The sequence below is a fragment of the Gadus chalcogrammus genome, chromosome 11 (genome assembly GCF_026213295.1).
Source record: "Gadus chalcogrammus isolate NIFS_2021 chromosome 11, NIFS_Gcha_1.0, whole genome shotgun sequence".
NCBI classification, from domain to species: domain Eukaryota; kingdom Metazoa; phylum Chordata; class Actinopteri; order Gadiformes; family Gadidae; genus Gadus; species Gadus chalcogrammus.
Window position 1 is genome coordinate 18,213,755 of NC_079422.1, and position 23,955 is coordinate 18,237,709.

General features: G+C 43.6%; 1 protein-coding gene across 1 annotated transcript; it reads right to left on the reverse strand.

The window, feature by feature from the left end:
- LOC130391376 (lysophosphatidylcholine acyltransferase 1) lies at window positions 1-23,477 on the reverse strand. The gene is made up of 14 exons (XM_056601480.1): window positions 23,002-23,477; window positions 19,031-19,170; window positions 15,527-15,741; window positions 13,424-13,536; window positions 12,462-12,522; window positions 12,039-12,097; window positions 11,011-11,045; window positions 9,349-9,403; window positions 8,792-8,874; window positions 7,943-8,068; window positions 6,742-6,895; window positions 6,329-6,427; window positions 4,875-5,016; window positions 1-4,624 (listed from the first exon to the last, which is right to left on the reverse strand). The coding sequence occupies exons 1-14, from the start codon at window positions 23,131-23,133 to the stop codon at window positions 4,380-4,382; spliced, it is 1,659 nt and encodes a 552-aa protein (XP_056457455.1). The 5' UTR covers window positions 23,134-23,477; the 3' UTR covers window positions 1-4,379.
- Window positions 23,478-23,955: the final 478 nt, after the last annotated feature.

Here is a 23,955-nt window from a genome sequence, read left to right on the forward strand (position 1 = left end):
ATTTCCCCTCCTTCTGCAATGTCAAATGAGAGTCCAGTGTTGCTGATACAAGAGAACACCACACAATTATTTTTCCACTTTTTTTAATCCAAGAGTCACATAAACAAGTTATATCATAGCAGTCCTGTACAGACAAATTCAAAGTAGCTTGCAGTAATGACTCAAAAACTGTTGGAATCGAAATGAATAAAAGTTAACCCTCAAGGGAGAGAAGAGTGGCCTCTATAAAAAGACAGGAGAGAGGGAAGAAGATTAGCTAAACACAGGATGTACACAGAGCCATCAGAAGGCCATGAGCGTTGCTCTGGCTACAGAGGCGCTGTGGCCTTCGTCTTAGGCTCATGGCCGGACTCACTGTCGTCAGCTGGAAGCTTCAAGTTAGATAGCACTTGCGGGTTCAATCTTAGCACTTTAAAAAAAAGCAAAAAAACGAATTTGGTCTTTTGTTTTGCAAGCTACCGTAGAAAATAAAGTCGGAATGTGTGCGGGAAAATAGGGAGAAGGGACTCTTCCCCATGAACCCTGTTTGGAATTTTGCATTGTGTACCATTGGCCAGACCAGTAAGTATGCAAAAGGCAATGTTTCAGCTCATGTTTAAAATCAAAAGCTCAATCTTCAAAACAAAAAACCTCCGTAAATATGACTCAAATCGGTCATATGTCAACCATTTTGTTTGGGAATATATCAAAGTCCTTCAGTTTTGGACCAGAATTCACCTCCCAAAAAAAAAAAACATTTCTGCCCATTCCGTCCCTTTTCCTCGAGTTCCCAGGCATCCACAGAAGGATGGCGGACTCCAGAACACGAATAGGATTGTATATTAGCAGGAAATGTACAAGCTACTGTGAAAAACGCACACACTCACCACACACACACAAATAGTAAACTTGTACAATAGACCTCATTATATGTCGGCTTGGACAGTCCATTCATATAGAACACACATAAGCTATTAAAGAGTAATGTGGCTGGCTTCGAGAGTCCCGTATATATTCAGTATAATGTGCATGTCTTTTGAGTCATTTTATTTTTTTGTACAACCATTCCATGCGGGTACATGTTGCACCAGCATTCTATGGTGCGATCCGTCATCGAGTCTCTAAGAGCTGTTCACCGTGGCCCCGATAATGTCCCTCTACTCTACCGACGATCCCAGACAGCGTGAGCTCTGCATTCCTGAGACAACCCAATTCAAAGAGAACATCAATTTGGATTCACGTGAATATAGAATACATTAGCAGACTTAAAAACAGGGGGCCGATTGATTAAAGGGACCGTGTGAGGCTGTGTGGTCTCTAATGACTTCTGTGATTCAATGAATGGAATAAATACTAAACGTGAGAGAACCAGTACCGATCGGTACTTGGTGAAATAAGGATGTCATCTCGCATCCAGCCTGGACTCCCTTGATTTGAAATCGAGAAGAAAGAAAGAAAAAGTGAAACCGAATATACAATGCCCGCTCAAATGTGCATGATTTGAGCAATAAAAACAAAAACACAAAACGTGAAGCAATTGAGGCAATCATAATTGCAAACGTGAATAAATGTGTCGGCACTGCATTCACAAGTTTTCTCCCGATATGAAGTGTGGTGTGTTTGAGTGGGTGTGTATGTGTGATCTCAGGCCTGTCATATGTGGTGGAAGAACTCAACCAAAACATAACCACCACCTCGAGGTCTGGCACACACACACACACACACACACCACCGCCTACTCCTTTACAATCTGCACCCTTCAAACAGGTGAGTGGGAGGGTGGGCGTCTGTGGGGGTTTCCAACAGTTGAAAATATATTTCTATGATTCCCCCTTCAAAGTGTTGCTTTCCAAAAGGAGAAAATACTCTACTGTACGTCAGTGCTATTCTTCGAGCAGCATCTGAGTGTGACAAGATTGTCTATACATTCGCTTCACTCGTTTAAAAAGTGGAAAAACTAAAACTATAAATAAAGTCGTTGTACATAGATTCAAGGCTATTAGTTTCGGTATGAAATCTGCATTTTCATACATCTCTATAGCAGTCGACTCAGCGGTAGTAATAGAAGTAGAATAGACCCCCACACACTATGTCAGCAGGGAATACATCACGGAAACGATAGCATTATACAAGGAACAACTGAAGAAAGTTGATCCACTCTGCAAAAAGATCTATTATTTTCTTCTGAAAAATAAAATAAAATAAAAAGTACTTCACGTACGTACATCATGATTCACAAAATGCCCTGCATTCGGAAGTCAAAATACGTATCGCAACGGTGAACAGAGAAAACGAACGATACACACTGAAAAAGGCTTAAAGAGATGAAAAGATATTGCCTGGCTGAAAGTCATGTTGGCGTGCAAGCATGGTTCAACGCAACGTCGACCGTTAGAAAATGCCACGAGCGTGACCGTCACATGTCTGGGAAGGCATTCATAGATGAGTGAATCAAGCAATGAATGCATAGATCTCTATGGAAAAGCATAAGTGTCATCTTATTCTAGTGTAGATGGGGGTTTAATTACATGGAATGGCACCCACTTCCCTTTACTTATGCTCTGAAATGTCACTCAATGTGCATTTAAGTGTTTTTAGACTTTTTTTTGGTTTGTAACTCAAGGGCATATACTATTAAAAAAACAGGAATTAATTCGACCTTCATTGTCAGCATATGATTGCAACATGCACGTTGGTCTCTTAAGAAGACACTGTATTGAAACTACACTGGCTTTGATGAACATCAAACATTAAAATAAGTAAAACAGCAATGTCACATTGTATGGTTTTTTGGATGCTGATGTCATTAATGGGAATTATTTTGCATTATGTAATTTTCCAAACAAATAATGCAAATCTGTTTTATGGTAATTCAGATAATTATTCAGATTACCGGTACAAATAAAATGATGATTTGTCTGAGTGGCTTCAGACGTATTCGATATAAAATGCAATGTTCAGGTTTGGAAACAAGAACAGGTTAACGGCTCAAAATAACATTTTCAATTACATCATATGCTGCAAATCAGCATATTTAAAAGCAGAACAAAGTTAATTCACATATTGAGGGAGAGATGTTTTGATTCAATTAAATTAGGAGATATAATTGACATTAGCAGAAATCTATAGACCATTGGTTAAGTGGCTCCTGGTTCCATTTTGAAATACTTTTGCGGCCACGAATTTAAGAGAAAAACATTTGCCCAGGCAAAACATTTAAAAGACCTGCTTATAATTGTTTTGGCTGTAAAGACATTTAAATATGTTTTGAGGAATTGCAGTTGACAGCAGTGGAATATTAATGGCTGAATATTATGAGCAGGGCGTGCAAAAGTTTGCGTAACGCGAAACAAGTAAACTCACAAAGCCCTGACGATGAACAAATAAAAGAACAAGGTTGGAATAATTTAGGGCAGTATTAATTTGATGCATAATCATCCACTTTTTGGTCCTCATTCTGAAACAATTAGAAAAATACAACCGCTAATGACCGGGTTGCAGAGGCAGTGGGGGGGCATGCAGATGAGAAGAAGTGAATGTCCGGCAATGATGACATCATTCGAGCAAGGTTTTGTTTTTCATCACTGGACCCTGAGCTAAAAAAAAACGTTGAATATTACAGGTCGGTCCTGAACCCTCTACCTTACGCTTTGGCACCTCAAGTTTGGCCGGGAGAAGCTGATTGGCCTCGCCGAACGTTTGTCACTGGTGCCCCACCCTCCGAAAACAATACATATAAAAAAATTAAACCAAAAATGCCTTTCCAGCAGACAGGCGCCGCTCAGAGTCACCTGAGACCATGCAGTTCAGTTATCGCCTTCGCCCTCTTATAGAACAAAAGATAAAATAAAAAAGAACATTGGAGAACACGGGTTTCACTAAAGACACTTTACAAACTAGGGCTTTTTTATTTAAAGATTTTGTGTTATTTTTCTCTACTTTTAGTGTCCCTCTTCACATATAACACGTGCGGTTTGGTACCATGTTGACAGACAGAGGTACACCGTACAGGCGTACACTCGCCCTTCAAGTATTCACCCAATGCGTCACAAACCGCCAATCGTTTGGTGTCTCCCCGTTCCTTCTCCACAGAACCAAAGAAACACAAGCCAAAGATATCAAATAAACTCTTAAACCTGTAAGCTTGTCCATAAAGGAGTTATGGCCACGTTTCGAACAATAAAATCGGGTAAACTATCTGCTTTTGGAGTTTCTGGCTGACTATGCAAATATAGATTTCGACTACCTAACCAAACTAGCTTCTCACACCAAACCCCCAAACATTCATCCTGCTCTCTCCAGGAGAGGCTTACTGGTTTCGCTTTCCCTTACACATTTATAAAAATAAAACATAAAAAAGACAAAAAACAAAGCTCTCCAATATCTATATATATAAAAACCTAATTGTGTTTCTTGAGGAGTCCCGCTGTGTAGTCGCTGCTGTGGTCCTTGGGGCTGAACTTGGGGCAGATACCGTTGGCCATCTTGAGGGGGACGGTGGCCAGTCGGCTGGCGGTGGAGAAGAGGCTGGTCTTGACCGCCAGATGGTGGCTGTAGTGGGGGCAGCTGTGGAGGACCTCGTTGTCCGCATACAGGTAGTCCTCCGCAAAGTCCGGCTGCTGGTCCATGAAGCGCCGGAATGTGTCTGTAGGGGGGAGATGTGGCCACAGGGGGGCGCCAGAGGCAAGATTAACAAAATGTTAAAGACCAAAGCAGTCGAGGGAGGGAGGAGTAGAGGCATGGTAAATATGGGCGCATTCAACGTTGCATTTCCATTGGTCAATGCTTTAAGACAAGATACTTAGTGATTATAAGTGGCTTGAAGATGTTTTTTTTTCTACAAATACTATTGCTATGAGCCATGCGGGACATTTTGGGGTATCGCTCGCCATTACCGAACGTGATCTTTCCCGTGTCGGTCGGGTCCAGGGCTACGAAGAGGCGGGACACACTGAGCTCGGCCACGCCCAGAGCCGTCTTGAGGATGACCGCAAGCTCCGCCTCCGTGATGGCGCCGTCCTGCTCCGCCTCAAACATCTAGATGACGGAGCGAAAGACGTAACCTTGTGATACCATCCTGGTAATAAGAGTTTGTGTTTACCCATGAATATCAGTCTGGCCTTCGCTGGGCGGCAATGGATCTCCATATATGGGCTTACGCTGTTCAAAGAAATGCAGCCAATCGGATTAAGTAACTGTGTGATACTCTTGCTCATCTTTGCCAACGCTGAATGCAGCTGGAAGTAAAGGAACACACTCTCCTGTGAGAAACCCTTTGTACAGACAGTTATTATTGAGTCTATTTCGGATGAAGCAGTTTTGATTGCTCAAAACTTAACTGCCTCTATGAAACGTGATCTCAGGATGGTCTCGCAAAGTTACAACGGCAAATACACAAATTCCAACGGTAAACAACAGACGCGTTAGAACGCTGTATATCATGGTGACATTGAGAGTTTATCACTATGAAAGATAATAGGGAGGTTAGTGCGTATATGAAGACACAGCAGGGAGATGTTGACTGACCATGTCTGTCTGCATGACATTTTTATGAGTGAGTGAGTGAGTGAGTGAGTGAGTGAGTGAGTGAGTGAGTGAGTGAGTGAGTGAGTGAGTGAGTGAGTGAGTGAGTGAGTGAGTGAGTGAGTGAGTGAGTGAGTGAGTGAGTGAGTGAGTGAGTGAGTGAGTGAGTGAGTGAGTGAGTGAGTGAGTGAGTGAGTGAGTGAGTGAGTGAGTGAGTGAGTGAGTGAGTGAGTGAGTGAGTGAGTGAGTGAGTGAGTGAGTGAGTGAGTGAGTGAGTGAGTGAGTGAGTGAGTGAGTGAGTGAGTGAGTGAGTGAGTGAGTGAGTGAGTGAGTGAGTGAGTGAGTGAGTGAGTGAGTGAGTGAGTGAGTGAGTGAGTGAGTGAGTGAGTGAGTGAGTGAGTGAGTGAGTGAGTGAGTGAGTGAGTGAGTGAGTGAGTGAGTGAGTGAGTGAGTGAGTGAGTGAGTGAGTGAGTGAGTGAGTGAGTGAGTGAGTGAGTGAGTGAGTGAGTGAGTGAGTGAGTGAGTGAGTGAGTGAGTGAGTGAGTGAGTGAGTGAGTGAGTGAGTGAGTGAGTGAGTGAGTGAGTGAGTGAGTGAGTGAGTGAGTGAGTGAGTGAGTGAGTGAGTGAGTGAGTGAGTGAGTGAGTGAGTGAGTGAGTGAGTGAGTGAGTGAGTGAGTGAGTGAGTGAGTGAGTGAGTGAGTGAGTGAGTGAGTGAGTGAGTGAGTGAGTGAGTGAGTGAGTGAGTGAGTGAGTGAGTGAGTGAGTGAGTGAGTGAGTGAGTGAGTGAGTGAGTGAGTGAGTGAGTGACCCTGCTGGGCAGACGTACCAGAAAGGCCAATTTCAATGTTTCCAGAGTTTTGGCTGGTCTGCAAGCGACTGACAAGGCGATCACATATTCTCTGATATCCATGGTGTTGTCTTCATGCTGGGATCAACAAAGAAAGCACAACATCATTAAACAGACGTGTGGGTGTGTGTGGCCATAATAATAGGGTCTCTGATACCCAAACAGAAACAGCAGTCTAACCTTATGCCAAAAAAGTAAAAGAACAACAAAAAATGCATGCAAATTTAAAGGGAATGTTGTTGTGTTTACATCACTGGACCAGAACAATTCAGCCTTATTTCTCTCTAATCCAATATCATGATGCTACGTAAAATGTAATCACCTAAGATTATACTAAATTGGAGGGGGTTAAAATCAGACAGACACACACACACACACACACACACACACACCTCGCTGAACAAGGCGAACGTCTCCCGCAGCATGTCAGAGACGGGCATGTCCAAGTAGAGGGCAAAGTCCTCCAGGCTGAGCTTCTGCCCCTCCAGCTTACGGGCCCGGCGGCCATAGTCCTGCAGCACCTGCTCCGTGCTCTTGGTCTTCAGCCTGGCGTACAGAGAGAGAGAGAGGGGGGGGGGGGGGAGACGGGAGCCGATTCAGACAGACGGACCAATTGAAAAAAAAAAAAAAGAGAGAGAAGGAAAAAAACGAATCCAGACGGGAGCCACCGAGCGAGTGGGCGAGAGAGGATGGGTTATATATAGGATCTATATTGTGCTAATGCGACACAGGGTGCCAGCCCCTCGCTCCTCCCCGCGCGCTGTTGGGTCCAGGAAACAGGAAACTGAACGAAGCGTTGGGATTCAAAGCAAAAGCTCTTCCAGAGGTTTACAACACACCATGTTTGCCATGCAATGGTCACCATAGACAGCGTCGTTTTTTTTTTAAGCACATAAATTACAAATTTGGCAGTTGGACAGCTCCAAGACAAGACTCCACAGAAAGCCCCTGAACGAGGAACACAAGCCCGATCTTAATATGTTATTGAAAGGCCCTTAGGAAAAGAAAGAAAACGTCCTTAGAATAACAGACCCTAACGATAAACCCAACAGGTCTTAAGAAAGCAACTAATTTATCAAGAGCAGCACACAAGTTCCGAGTTGGTCTATGTGTAGACACAATGCTATGTCTGTTGTCTTGGGCCTCGTCCACACCAGATATGTCTCTCCCCCGCCCTCCCTAGCGTTTCCACCTCCAGTTCAAGCCTGCAGTTTCCATACCCGAGAAATTGTCTTTTTTTTTTAACGGGTCCCCATATGAAAGCACTCCTGTTGCTGTGTGGATTTATCAGATGACGTAGAAGTTTGAATCATCCAGGCATTGCGAGCCAGCTCAAGTGATTCAGTTTTATTTTATTAGACCATCTTGGGATCCATTTTATAGACCTGCTGCAGACAATAAAAAAAAAGGTAGGGTTGTGTGTGTGTGTGTGTGTGTGTGTGTGTGTGTGTGTGTGTGTGTGTGTGTGTGTGTGTGTGTGTGTGTGTGTGTGTGTGTGTGTGTGTGTGTGTGTGTGTGTGTGTGTGTGTGGTGCGCGCGTGCGTGTGTTGCGCAAGTGTGCATGCGTGTGTGTGTGTTGTGCGATGGACGTACCCCAGTCTGCGGACGAGCTTGGCAAACTCCAGCAGGCAGGTGTCTACTGGCAGGCGGAGCTGGCCCTCCGCCATGGCCAGCTGGCAATCATCAAATGAATAGTCTGTGGTGGGCACTCTCAGGGCCCTGGAACACAGGACACAATGCCACCACATCAGCCCCGGACACATCGATTCAGCCGCTCCGTCACACATTCAATTTACCCGCCGCTGCCCATAACTCACGGGACATAATCAACTTTGAGCATTGAACGGTGGGGCAAAGGCACGTCGCCTGGGTTTTGACCGCAACCCCACCGTTTGCCGAGGGCAATGGTGTACAAATGGCGTCTGAATTGGATTCAATTGTGGCCCGATAGCCAAAATCAAAGCCTTGTCTGAGGCTATCTAAATGGTAAATATTCTTTAAAATAAATAAAAAAGTAATTTCCTTAATTTATTAATAAGTAATTTATTCTGCTACCTTTATGTAAATCAGGGAGCAGAATATACAGCCTTTAATTGAGATGATCTGGGAAAACCGCACACACATTTTTAATTTCCAATGGAAATGTATGAGAGACCCGGGGAGTTAGGTCAAAAACTGAGCCAAATTCAAAGAGCATCTCCTTAGCTGAACAATATTTGAGCTGCTCACTTGCAGAAAATGACTCTGTAATCGTTCCTTTTACGACTGTGTCTCTAGCATAGACTATAAATTGTGTATAATCTTTGCACCAGTAAATACGATTAGTTGTGCAATCCATTTTCGACGAGGCATTTGCTCAGTCTGCAATCGGTGAGTTGTTAAAATACAACAGCAGATGAATACGTTTGCGTGCATGCGTGCGCGTGCGAAACGCCAGCTTACTTGGCCATGATGCGACGGACGTTGTTGGCAAACAGAGCTGGGTTCCCCTTCTCCTCCTCTGAGGGGGTGTAGATCGGAAGGTACTGGTCAAAGGGAGGGAGGGGTTAGTTGTAAGTTGAAGTGAAAGTCTCTTTAAAGCAGAAAGTCAGTCATTTTCCGTCCAGCTTTGTCTTATTTACATGATCCTTTGTGGTCGCATATCGTCGTTTGGTCAAAGTAACGTATCTTTAGAAGTTTTGTTCTTATGTAGTGCGGTTGTATGGACTAGCAACTACATTTCAGGAGCTGCCGGTTAGCAAGAAACAGCTTTGCATTATTAAAGTAGAGATTCCCACACGGTGTACTTGGATGAAGGTTAGCATTAATTTGCTAAAGCACTAAAAAGGTGTCAGTAATGTTCCATCCATCCATTCTGTTACACACTCATGTGCCAGAATAGTGTCACCTGAACACCTGCTGAAGAGGTCACTTGAAACATTTTATCAAATTAAATAGTTAGCATAAAAGTTTTCTTTAACAAGAAGCAGAATTGTGAAGTCCCCCAGAATGCCACTCACCTCGATTTCAAACTCATTATGGAGCTGGCACAGAGTCAGCCACAAGATTTCAAACCTGCAAGTTGAAGGGAGACAGTGTTTGTTGTAAAGTGGTTATTGAGAGCACGAGTGCTGCTACGGTGACTACTAATACACACAAAACAACAACACAAACAGCGGCAGCAGCAAACTGTGCTATCCCACACACAGGATGTGTTACAGGATGGGCTCGGTCAAGTCAACAAATGTACAGAGATACTATGCATTTAGACCTGTTCATTTGTATGCTTTTTCTTTATATGTGCAATACATTTTATATAGTGCATAACAATTATTCTCTTGGAATTTAACACCTTTTTCTATGCGTAATCACAGCACAGGATCCCAAAAGGCCTTCTGCGGTATGCCGTTCTATCCAGCCGTACTTTGCGGCCTGGAATGCCTGGCCATGTGTAAAGTGAATTCCTAAGGTTTCCCCCCCTGGCACCTACACAGGTTTCCATGTGTTGAAGCAGGATGCACATCCTATGGGATGGGGAAACACTATGAATGCTAGTGTTGCGTTTCAGTCTATCCACATGGGCACCACGTTGTTGTTCCGCTGCGCTGGGCAGGGAAGGCAGCCAAGCACTACACTATAAAATGAAACGGTTGGTGGACGAACTCAGAAACAGGCCCTCAACAGTAGACCGCACAAGGGAGGGCCGAGGTAAACAAATAAACAAAACAGGTGGGGGGGGGAACTTTATTCCCTTAATCACAGTGATGAATCTGTTTGCATTTGCCTCCTCCCTCCCTGTGCAGGTTTCGGTTTACACCCCATTATTTGTATCTAGTGCTCTGGTACATTGGATGAGAAGTGTGTGAACACAGGAAGGAAGCGTCACAGAGCTGGCTTCAATCGTGTTACCATACCAGGCACAGAGTAATAAAACTAGCACGGCCTCCGATACGTCTGTAGTTACATCTGCTTGGATGTGTTTGGTGTATCGCATGTCGGTCAATTGAAAATCGATGTCGTCTTTAGCTGAGGGAAAGTTTTACAATACAAAGCACAGCACCGCACATCTTCTCCCTAATAAAGCTCGAACTATAAAACCAAAATGGAACTCAATCACATTTGGCTACCGACAAATGAAGCGAGTACCTCTTAATTGCGTATACGCAATTAAAAAACGGAAGGCCCTCATGAAACCACTTAGTTGTTCTTTAAGAAAACTAATTTAAAAGGGGTAGTGTGTATGATTAACCGGCCTCTAGCAGTGGGGTTGCAGATAAAGTAGAGTAAAATAGCATTTATGACTGTGAATAAGAAACGCATCGCAGCTAATGCTCCTGTCTGTTCTGGGCTTCTGTAGGAACATGACAGTGAAACATGGTGGTTCTGTGGAAGCAGACCCATTCCAAATGTATATCCTTATGTAAAAATATATAAAAAAAACTATTCAGATGTTCATTGGATAACGCAAATAAAATATTCATCACTTATGAATAGTATATTTAATTTCTGCCATGTCGGTTCTGATAGATGCCCCTTAATTGCACACACTGCAGCTTTAAGTTCCCAGCCTTCTTAAAACCACCACACCGATTATGACAGCGGTGTCCCACATGCATAACTTTTCTTGTCCAGGCCTGCGAGGCGAGGAGACAGAACAGAAGGTTAAATGGGTTTGTACTCACGCCCCTGGCCCCTGCCACGTCCACGTGATGGTGTCCTGTAAACAGAGGGAGAGGGGAGTCACTTCAACACATCTTGCTCCACTGATGACGTGCGTGAGAACATCATGTACTTGACCCCCAAAACCAAACCACTCTCGCACTTAGGACATTATAATATTATCATTCACGTTTATTATTACAGCTGGACATCACACGGGCAGTGCTGTGCACTGTACCGTCTCATTGCCACTGTTTGTCTATCATGTAGTGTCTATCGTGTCTGGTGTACGTGTGCTTTATACCATGCCTGCTTCCAGGAATAGCCCATATAGTACACATATTTTATATTGTTTTATGTTCATTGATTTAACTGCGCGGCGTGGCTCCTCAGTTCAATGCCGGCGGCTCTATGCCGCTTCAGACTTGAGAATTAGGGACGACAAGCTTAAAGGGCTATAGTTATCTGATTAGTTGGGCATCTTCTCTACAACCAGAGCTGCTAAAATACCACGTTAGGTACAGCCAGAATTAGTAATTAACCCAGCATAGTTTTTCCACAGCACACACACACGGATTCAGTTGTCTAATAAATACAGAGAGAACCAAATAGGACACAGCAGGTTGAGAGCTAAAGTTGGTCATTAGCTCAAGATGAAACGTAATCTTAACCGTAAACCAATTCCCACATACCGGAAACGTTGAATAGTTTCCGAAGATCATTAAAATCCCATTTCATTCTTAGACCATCTGTGGATTATTGGTCTTTTAGCCAATTTATGGCGAGTCCATTCTTGGTTAACACACAGAAATACAAATTATGCAAAGCACTTTCAGGGCCATGATTCATCAATGATTTGACACACAATCCCCGAGAAACTAGCCCTTGTTTGCAACACTTTCATACACCGAGTTCAAACCTGGTCAATATGTTTGAGAATTTGTGACTAAATTGTACTAACATGACCCTGATGCCTCTGATTGTGTGTCGCCAGTAGAAAAACAAAACAAGTCTGCCAGGTCTGGGTGTGATAACATAGCCTGGAGCTTACCATTCTGTTGGGGTAGCGAATCACAACAGGCTGCACAGGAACAGCTGGGATGAACGCCCCTGGGGACAGACAAGAACCAGTATGAAGAGGAGAGCGTAACAGGTTGCATAAGGCCTGTAACAGTACATGCATATTAAATAAACCAAGCAGGGCTAACCACACAGAATGACATGATTACATTTAAAATAACACGTAATACACATTTTACTGTTGACCCTGATAGAGGAAAGATGCAGAGGCTTCCAAGTCCAGTTTGGCGAACAACAAGAGACAGAAACAAACAAAGTACTTCATGGTCAAGCCTGAGTCAATGAACCATTGAGGCTTTGTAATAGGAGTTGCATTCAATACAGCAAAAAGGGATAAACAGCTAATCCCTTTGCCATCAGATCAGAAAGAAACAGAAAGACAAAGAATTCCTACCTGGTTTGAATGTAATGAGGCAGGATCTATTGGTGCATGTTCCCTCTGGAAAGATCATTATCTGCAATGATAATAATAATAATACAGAATGAAACAATGAAACAGTACACTCAACGCTGACTATTATACCAATTTAGGCAAGAAAATAAGATAACGCGACTTAAAAGTGAATGAAATTCACTTTTGGTACAGATGGCATGTGATTCCAGAAAAGGCATGACTAATATGCCTTCTTCAGTAATCATGAATGCATGCTGCTTCACAGAAACCAATCTCGAGGTCCTATCGGCTAAATCTGCCCAAACCCTTTCGTGACCCACATAAACCATTCATGTGCACACAATCAAAACAATATGTCGGAGTGGCCGTCTCTGTGTCACGCTCCATACAAGTCCGTCTGGAATCGTAATCCAGGGGCACACCTCACAGGGGATGGGCAAGACCGCTGAGCCATGTGTGCCCATCTCACAAAGTAGCCTTCTCGTTCTATGAATGCATCATCATCATCATCATCATCATCATCATCATCCTCTCTACAGGTCAGTAGGGCTGGGCGATTTGGCCTAAAAATAAAATCTCTGATCTTTTCAAACCATTATCAATTTTAGAAAATAATAGCAATGCTTAACAAAACAAAAACAAAACAAAATAAATATCACACATTTTCCACTCTGCTGCGTGCCTCAGTTTAAGATGTTGGAATAAATGTTTTGTGCTTTAGGCAAACTCTACACACTGATTAGATATTGTAGTTTTGTACAATATCGTGTCATCGTCATCGTCATCGTCATCCGCTTATCCGGGGTCGGGTCGCGGGGGGAGCAGCTCAAGCAACAATATCGTGTATAAGTCGTTTTTTTTTTTTATCCCGAAAAAAAACATAAATTCGGATTACGATTTAAAACCGATTCATCACCCAGCCCTACAGGCCAGTACTCCATGGCCCCTCCATCTCTTTGTACCTGGGGCCACTCCCCTCCGGAACAGGCTCTGCGTTTGATCTCCTCCACGGTCTTCCTCCGGGAGTCTGGGTCCGACCGCGACACGAACACGGGCCTGATGAACTTGATCAGGGCTGGGCGGTTGGCGTGGAAGGGAGATACAGAGGGATGAGAGAGAGAGGGCTGGGATGAATACAAGTACCAAACCAGGGGTCCTTTTCGGTCAATTATTGGACAAAAAGTAAAATATAAATATTCCAAACTTTTCCTGTAGGAGCATATAAAAAGTTCTCAATGTGCTAGCAATTGTACTGACGTTTTTTTATGGCTGGTAGTGGATACTAAAGTCAAAGAACAGTGAAGGATTATTTTATCTTTCCATGTTTGGCTGGGCAACACCAACAAAAGGCACTCGCTGGACTTATTTCCAAAACTACAACGCAGCAACTCAAATACCATAGGATGCATTCGAGTAATGTCTGCCAAGGCTCAACAGCACAGGCTGTGAGAATATTGAGGCAGAAACACCAGAAGAAAAATAAAAAATAAAGTCACTCAACAAGAGATTTGTCTACCGGTGATGGGCGATCGGGTAGGGGACAGAGCAGCAGTTAGTGACAGCATGCAACATGATGACAGGGATGGGATTCGTTCTACTAGCTCTTTAATTAGATCTGCAGTCACACTATTACACCCTGGCAACAACCTGGATGTGTTTGTTCCCGTAAATCCATATACTCAAACAGTCCCCAAATTATTAAGTTTCCCTAATTTTAAAGTTGAGCATGGAATGACTTCTCAGATAACTGCTGCTTCTTTTTACTATTACCAATTTGGACTACATTCAAACCATTTTGCTGTTGGAAGAGCAGACTCAGTCATTGCTAAACAACCATCATGGTGTTTTGCCTGCAGTTGCAGCACTTTAGTCAGGTGCTTAAGTTCACCACACTGGTTAATATACTGTGTGAGATGCTTCTGTGTATCTGAATTGTAGTTCTCTTTTCAGTATTCATGTTTCCTCTTTTTTTGTGTGAAAAATGAGACAGGTGCAGGTGCAGACTACAGACATTATGCGTTTTTACGAGAACCTGAAAATCAGGCGGTTCACAGAGGGAGGAAATACATCTGCATTTTCATAGCCCTGCTGTGATGCATGCTACAGTCTTTAAAAAACAGAGGGCCTGGAGGCAGAGACCAACATTTTATTTCTGATTTGTGTCTTTTTCGCCAGTCAGGGTGGCGAAATCTACCAACAAAGCTATTTTCTTTTGCCATATGCAACACTGATTTTCTTCACCTGCCAAATGGTCAAATTAATCTGCCATTGGCTAGTGGCAAGTGCTACTTTTGGGGCGGGCCTCGAGGTGTGAGAGCCTGTCAGAGAGTAGCGATGGGCGGCTTCAAACAGAACAGAGTCCGCATGCACCCTCTTCCTGACATAAAGGGGTGTTGTGGTGAAATCAAGTGTGAAAAAGGAGACAAGGGAAGACAGCTGAGCCAGTAAGGTGTGCACGTAATGAGATGAGCCCGAGGAGATAATGGAAAACCTTTGTAGGTGATGCATTGATGTGAACATAACACAAGTGCTTAAACACAGACTGAGTCCTTCAGAGAAAGCAAAAGCATTGAACGATGCCTCTTTGCTGCCACATAACACAACATCATTGCATCTCCTAATACCATTGTATTACAGCTGTTATTTTAGTATTCAAAGAAGACTTTACAAGTCTGCTGCCACAGAATCTTTGACATTTTGTGGGAAATCTGGCCCCAGCGCCAAACATTACCGCATCATTATACAGCCATTTGCATTAATCTTGCTGACGATAGTCTTGGCGTGTGCAAGTTAAACAGAATCGACATTCACAGGTTCAAAAAACAGCCCGCCACAACTGTTCCTAGTGCCAGGAATGAAGGTGACAGGTGGCCCCAGGTGACCAGAGACAGTTGGCGTTGTCCCAGCATTTCACACACACACACACACACACACACACACACACACACACACACACACACACACACACACACACACACACACACACACACACACACACACACACACACACACACACACACACACACACACACACGCCGTGTCATGCATGCGCCCGTCGTACTTACTGCCCCATAGCGGTATGTCCTTGCTCTCCGCCTTCATGACAATCGAGGCCATCGTCATGGTGACGGGGATGGCGTCGAAGTAGGACGAGTGGGGCGCCAGGGTCAGGATGGGCGCCTCCGCGGGCAACGCCTTGCGACCTTTCACCTTGACCCAGTGGAAGCCCCCCGCGAACCACATGAGCCGCATGATGACCTTCAGCAGCAGGTCCACCACTCTGCAGGGGGGGCGACAAGAAACAAGTCTTAGGGTCAACATCACACATGACAATGCTTTGGGACACCAAGCTGTTAAAGGAGAATTTCACCGGTGGAGGCATGAATATGTATTGAAATTTGGTCCTATGTGTAGTCGAATAATAAAATAAAATTCTAATTTGGTGCCGTCTTTTCCGAGAAAAGGCAGAAAATGACTTTTTGGCGCTTGTGGATTGAAGCAACAACTCCCAACATGCACCACGATGCACAGCTTCACTGGCCACTCCCGCTGATGTAGATCAGCGGGTCCAACCCCCTAGTGCTTGTAGTCTTACGAGAATCCTCCCCTCTTACACTTCCTATTTATTTCTACGCAAAGATCGCCATATTCCGTCATCTTAAACAGGAAGTGTTGGAGATCGATACGGATCTCTCCAGTCTCTCCAGAAAATAAGGGAATGATGCACGACCATTCAAAAATATGAGTGGGTTTCTAACGATACAAAGCTTAATGGAAATGGGTGAAGTTTCCCTTTAAGTCAAACAATAATACCATAGAGAGCAATCGTTCATTTAATGTTGAATGAATTCAAGACAGGTATGATACAGGATGAACAGGAGACGCGGGTCAACTGTAGAGGATAAAAACGTTATCAATTGTACAACAAACGAGGAGAATGGCGGGGAAGGAGACGACGGCAATACATAGTCAAAGCAAGGCCTGAACCGAAGATAGAATTGTAAGAAGACAGAGGCTAATGAGCTTGGTGCTTTCTCCGGTTTACAAAGTCCACAAGGAAAGGAGAGTGGTTGCATCAAAAAGGAGGCAAGCTGCCAGGGGACAGTCCAATATGCTAGTCAAGCACATGCTATATTGGTGGGCAATTAGTCCGTAGAATTCAGCTGGATCTTTTCTTATAGTTACTTTTTTTAGCTTGCTTCCCAAAAAATATATAATTACTAGGCCAGAGCGATTTTAGGTTTTTTAAAAGGAGGTATTAGTCAAATCGAAAGTACACAATTAGACATCAGGTTAAGAGGCCCACAACGCTACATAACATGTTGCATCATATATTAAAAAAAGGCCTCATAGCATCATGATATGCAGTCAAGTTAATACTTGAGAAGGACATTTTAGCCTGAAGGCCAAAGGCAACTCTCCAGTTTCGTGTGTTCACTCTACTTCCTGGCCAATATGGTCCCAATAAAGACACAAGGACTCAATAAAAGCTTCTTCCTGCGCAACCCAAAAACAGCACGTCTAGACTCTACATACAATACACTCATCAGCTATAGTTGGTCAACACATTCTGCATTTTTGTGTTTGCTTCCTTCTTCATGGTAGCCTTGAAGCTTTTAATCACAATACTTAGCAGAAATATTTCTTGTGATTAAAACAGGACCATTTATGTGTGTAAACATTCCACCGCCAACACGATTTGCGGAATGCGCCTATGGAGAGTTGCAGTATTGCACACTGAAACAGCACTTTACCGAGCTCGATAGATATAGCCACACACCCGACACAGCTTTAAGGGCGAGCAAAGACATGACGGCAGTCACCTCACAGCCGCTCGATCGGGCGTCGAGAGTCAAGTATACTGCCTCCAGGTTACAGAGATTAAACTGAATTAATGGGGATGTTTGAGCCTGTGAAGGGGAGAACTAAAGATTGAATAGAGTGGTGTCAGGGGGGGCTGTGTGGGACTAGATAACAGTGGGAGACGGGGGGAGATTAAGGGTCAGGAAGAATGACGATATTAACACCAGGAAATAAAGGGAATGAGAAAAACGGCGAGTTCAGGGGTGATGGGTGGAAGGAGGAAGAATACCACGATGCCACGTACACAACTAAACACACCAAACATGTTGACCCATTGGTGGTGAACATTCAGAAGGAAATAACAAAACCTGAAATGGCTAGTAGCAAGCGTTGTGTGTTCAGTGTTCAAAATGGCTCTTGGAAAGGAAATGGAATGTCTACAAGGACCTCATGTCCAGTTGAAAAGGAACAGGTACTGCCAAACACTTTCATAGGAGGTTCTCTTTTCGGAGGCTGTCCACTCAAGCAAGCATACTTTCATTCCCTCAAGACACATTTTGCTCGGCAGAGCAGTGGTCGGTGATGCTGTGCTTTTGCCCCTCAATCAGGGAAGAAATATACAGCCTGGGTACCACCAGGTCAGAATAAAAAGTATAAAATAAAGAAGGAAAGCATAACGGTTTGATAGGCTTCATGATGTAATGTCTCTGAAGGAGTCAAGAGGCTATAGACCAGCAGGCTGGAGAAGAGTAAAAAGAATAAAAATAAATACAACTGTTAATTTCAAGAACTACTGCCAATGTGCTGATGGGGGGGGGGGGGGTATTACACATACTGTATATGTGGATGGATCTTTTGTTAAAACCTGTATCATGGCAAATTCGTGTTTTCAAATCAGATGATGCAAGAGGAACCTGGCACAAACTCCATTATCAACCTTGGACCATCTATTAATGTTGGCCTGAGGTGCACTCGGAAGACTTTAGGATACGATCATATGGAACTTAATATGAAAAACGAACGCTTGAGATTGGTTACCAATTTCTTCTTGTCATTGGTATTCATAACAATGCAGATATGGACATTTGTACTGTCCAACATTTTATATTCAGAGTTTGTAGTAAGACTATATGAAGGAGGTATGGCTGGGTGGATGTCAATCATGCATTCACCTGAAAACCTTTAAAGTCCCACACAGTCCTGATAACAGCAATGATCAGCAGTAATGAACATTAAGCAACAATTAGCCATCAGTTTATTAACAGTTAACTACTGGTCTAATAATCATAAATAATGCTGTTCATGTATACTAATGGTAACCCCAACCCGTATGAGAGGGTTAGCACTGCACACCAAAACAGCGATCATGTGTACTGTCAATACCAAAAGAAAACCGCTACGTGGGCAAAATAATATTTCATTAACCTTCTGAGACTGGTTTCTATTTTGTTTTGGTGTCAACCACAGTGTCCAGCCCCTTAGCAGAGGAAGACAATCGTAGCTGCCTTCCATTCCATTTATAGCAGTCTTCAAGCCCGACCAGAGTGAGAGAACAGACCCCGGACTCTGACAGTGATGTGGCAATTTGATGCAGGAGGATACATTTTCACTTTGCCAAGTGCTAAGCACGCAGTTTCCTCCAGGGTAAACTTCAACTGATATTTGGGTGAACACACACACACACACACACACACACACACACACACACACACACACACACACACACACACACACACACACACACACAGACAGAAAAGAGCCACTACCTCCGCCATAGGCACTGGGGTTCGACGACTGCCTCGGAGCGTCCCATCGAAGCCAGGAAGGCGAAGGGCCAGGCCAGAAGCATCATGAACGCCACGATGATGAGTCTGATTGGGAATATCGTCACCGTCATCAATGCTATCTGCAAAAGAAGGCACGGAGCACCATTAGCCTAAAAACGTGACCTCATTATTTGGACTAAACTACAAAATGATAGAATGAGACAATTCCCTCACGCATCCGCAAGTGATTTTATAGAGCAATGTAAAAGGGAATTCAAGGCAACCAATTAATATTGTTACACACACACACACACACACACACACACACACACACACACACACACACACACACACACACACACACACACACACACACACACACACACACACACACACACACACACACACACACTTAACCAAAATAGAATTCATCAGAACATTCGGCTAAACAGTGTGTATATATTTAGGATGCATGTGGCATGAATGAGTCAATAACAAAAGGAGATTGATGAAGGAAATAGATTTTTTTCCAAACATCTACCACTCACTGTCAAATAAACCTTGAGTGTGCACAAGCGACTAAAAATACCAAACAAAAGTCAGACACACATCCAGTAGTTCAAAGACACAACAGTGGCTCGTTCTGCACTCCCTCAGACCAACAGATTGCCAGGGGTTATCTTTACAGCCCTGTTTCATGAGGCGCACATATCAGTGCTTATCTTGGGTAAATATTTGTCCTGCACTCGCTAGTGGGCAACGGGTGCCTTCCTTCACCTCCGGTCCCAATGTTCAGCAGAGGGCCTATCTGATTGCGGAGTGGGTGGTCTATCATCTTAATCATGACAATAGCCTGCAACCAAAGGAATGCAATGGTCTGGTCGGGGGTTGGCTGTCTGCACAATCAAAGGTGATTGCAGATGATTCGCTTTCTTCTGTTTTCGATGTATAGATCGGTTGCACTTTGGGAGTAGGCCTACCATTATTTGAGAGACAGCTCGGCCTAATGGTCAGAATATGCATGTGATGATGAGTCACATTTGACAAAGCATTGGAAAGTTAGCATATTATACAAAAGATTTAACATTATGCAAGCATCACTATGTCTGCAAATCATTTAACAAACTGTGCAAAAATCCAACAGAAAAATAAATACGAATAAAAAGCCTCAGGAAAAGTGGCTGGCATAAAATATTCGAGAACTACTGGATTATGCATTTGATTAAATATTAATCGGGATCCTAAGCGTGATAATGCATGAATGTCACTTAATTTAAAACAAGGCTCCATGTTTCAATGGCACGTAGGGCAAGCTGGCTGCTTAAGAATTCAGGCAGTTCAACTGAAAAAAATGCAACAGTAAAAGGCTGACATAAAAGATGCACAATAAAACTCAGCATACAGAGAATAAGGAAGTGCACTATACGTCAGCAAAGCCTACCTACATTACGAAATACCCTGTGGCATCTCTGCATCCACCACTTGAGATTTTGAGGAAGCACAATTCAGTGGTAATCTAAGATGTTCCCAGAATTACAAAGTAGTGCCTTGAAAGGCTGTACCGAGGATTATGCTTGCTTTACAAAGCTATTGTGAAGTTCATTCAAGAATAATTTCTACAAAAGGTATTTGTTGGTTTGACTTGTATTCTAGACTGTGCAGCCATAGTGTTATAGAGCCTTGCCCATAACAGGCACTTTTGTGGCAAGTGTTTATTCAAAATTGAAGAATTTAGTCATTATCCTAACAATGTAAGGCAAGGGTCAGCTATGTAGCAAAAAAAAAAGAAGGCATAAATGGCGCAATTGTAAGGATAATATTGCCAAGAAACTAAAGAGAGAGGGTAGTAAAAACAAATATTAAAAATGTGTGCAAAACATAGTACACTGGTACAGGTACTCTCATCTAATCCAGGACCACGGATGGAGCAAAGCATCATCGATGGAGCAAAGGGCGTTCAGTGATACACTCTCAGAGACGGTTCCCTCCAAGAGGATACTCCTCCACCCTCTGTTTTAAAAAGATGTACTGGGACCATTATGATGATGACGTTAGGAACTACAGCCGGATCAACACAGACTACCGGATCCATTATTTGATTTGCGTGCAGAACTAAGCAACAATAGCCATTTGATTTTGTATTTTACAACTAAATCATTGTCAAAAAAAAAAGAAAAGGGATTCAATATAGCAGTGGCCAAAGAAGAATTACCACGGTTTACCACCATTCTATGCCTTCTGTTTTTGACAGGGGCGCACATTGATATACACAACCAGTGTGTACAAATAAATCATCAATTAGTAATAAACGTTAACCCAATAAAAGAGTCACACACACTCAGATAGAGTTCCCAAACAAGGATTTAGAAATCCCCCTCAGATCTCCATTAAACCTAAGTAAACACTACATGACTCTTGTTTTACCATTCATAAAAATGGACAGTCACCGACAAAGAGCACCGTTTTGCACTTGTTGAAATCCAATAATAGCTTAACAAACTGGTCTGCTGTGGCACAGTATAGATTGTGTTCAAATGCTGCAATGCATTGATTTTAGAAGTAGAATGATCAGGTCGTACATTTTACTAGGAGTAACTGTAAACTGTAAATCTTTCCCCAGATATTTTACCCGCCCCCAATATTTTAATCTTTTGACCCATACCAAGGACTTTTCAGGTGTCTGCACATCAACCCGACAGAGTAAGTGTTTTAATGACCTCAAGTCATCATTGTTTAAAAAGGATGGAACTAAATCAATGTACACTCAAAACAAATTGCAGTCAAACTCAATGCAGCTAAAGACAACCACAATATACCTGTAGACAAATCACAGTAAAAATCTAGCCTTGCATCCCAGTCTAGTTTTCAGATAATCTGAATTGTAAACTGAAACTGTCTCAACTAAAATATTAAAAACACAATAATAGTGCAAGCTTAAAAACAGGTGGTTCCCTCCATACTGTAGTTGAATGCGTTAATCAGCACCTTCCTGGCAAGCCTTTTCCTGGAAACAAGCAAATAATTAAACCGAAATCACGGGTTGCAGACAGTGTAGTATTAGGCTGATATGAGACATTAAAACAACAACTCAATCCAAACAGCCATAGCATCCGTTGTAACCTTCAATGCATGGTCCGTTTGGAAAAAAAAGACAGGACATATACGCAAATTCAGGCGACATTATCATCTTCATCATCACCCATGATTGATTCAGAGTGAGAGCCATGAAAGGGTCCCTTGATGTATCCTTTAGCGTGTGTGTGTGTGTGTGTGTGTGTGTGTGTGTGTGTGTGTGTGTGTGTGTGTGTGTGTGTGTGTGTGTGTGTGTGTGTGTGGGGGGGGGGGGGGGGGGGGGGGGGGGGCGGGTTGGTGGGATGGATGGCCGCATCCCACACGACTGTGATCACAACATAAACAAAGATGGGGACCTGTCGTGAGACCGCGTTACAACAGGAGTTATAACCAAGACAGACGCAACACGCAGAGCCAAGCTGTTGAATGGTGTCACTGTGTTGCTGCTGGCTAACTAGCAGAGAAGGTAGGCCCGACGCTGCCAAGCTGCTGTCTTATCTCCAACTCCCCTCCCCATCCACCTCCTAAAAAACTGCCTCTTGAAATCACAGACCTTATCTCACACACCATCCATGTCATCTAAGGCAAATAAGACACCATCGCGTTAGTGAAATAAACACTAACTGGATGGGATTCAGCCTGGATGATCCAGGACTGCGGGTCCCGCACACACAGCAGAGACAGATAGGTGGACGTTAGAAGAGCAACATGTATGTATTTAGCTCTGAGCTAACATTAGCTCATCCCTGACGTGGGGCGCCGAGGAGATGGACAAGCGTCTCCGCCAGAATGCCCCCGCGTATCGACCCCCCCCCCCCCCCCCCCCCCCCCACACACACACACACACACACACACTAGACGGGTGGAGGACCGTGCATCGTATCAATTTGAAGCGTTACCTTCGCCTTCTCCAGGGGGGTGAACCTCAGGAGATGCACGAAGGGGTTCCTCAGAGGGGGAGCGTGTTCCGTCTTCTGGCCGCCGTCTCCTTCCATCATGGCACACTGCTGTCTGCTGGTCGGCAGCCTCATCTTCCCCAACTCGTAACGAGATAACAGCGTATGGCTGTAAAGAGAGGATACGAATAATATGCGAAAATCTCCCTCAACAAATTATGTTATCGTGCACTGACTGGCACGCTGCTTGCTCACTCCGGGCGGCTGGCTACTACAGGGTATTACAGGTTGTCTCGGGTGCCAGGCGACGGTGGCTAGCAGGAGGATTAGCTAGGGATAGAATAAGTCACTGATGGATTTTCTTTTCCGGCGCAGTATAGTTTCCAATACTCCCCCTAGCACCGAGATGCTAGCTACAGCAGTCAGGGTTCCCCCTCATCAGCGCATGCGCCGAGTTCATCCCCTTTACCCGAATGTATCAGCGTGAGTCTACTCGCTGCGATCGATCAAGTGTGCGTGCGTGTGAGTTTTACCATTTATGCAAACCATCTCTGTAGGGACGAGGAAAAGAGATGAGTGGAAAAGTAGGGTTAAGGTTAGAATATCAGGATATTTTCTATGTTTCACTTTATAAGTGGTAAAATCCTATCATTCTCCCACCATACATACTTGGAATATATTACACCAAGTAGGCTATTGCCTGTGGTTGGTAGTACAATTTAAACAACACAAAAAGAGGCATGATGTATGGTTTGATGAATGGGTGGATGAAGAATTAACAGAAAAGCTTTGACCATTGACGTAAACATGAATCATAGTCAATATGCAGGCTAAAAAATAATCTTTTGGCATATTTGAAGTTCAGCTCTTTATTAGGAGGTCGTGTCTGTAGTGTCAGCGTGTTGGGATGAGTTGCCTCGGCCCTGGAATTATACACAGCAGATCATTTTAAATGGT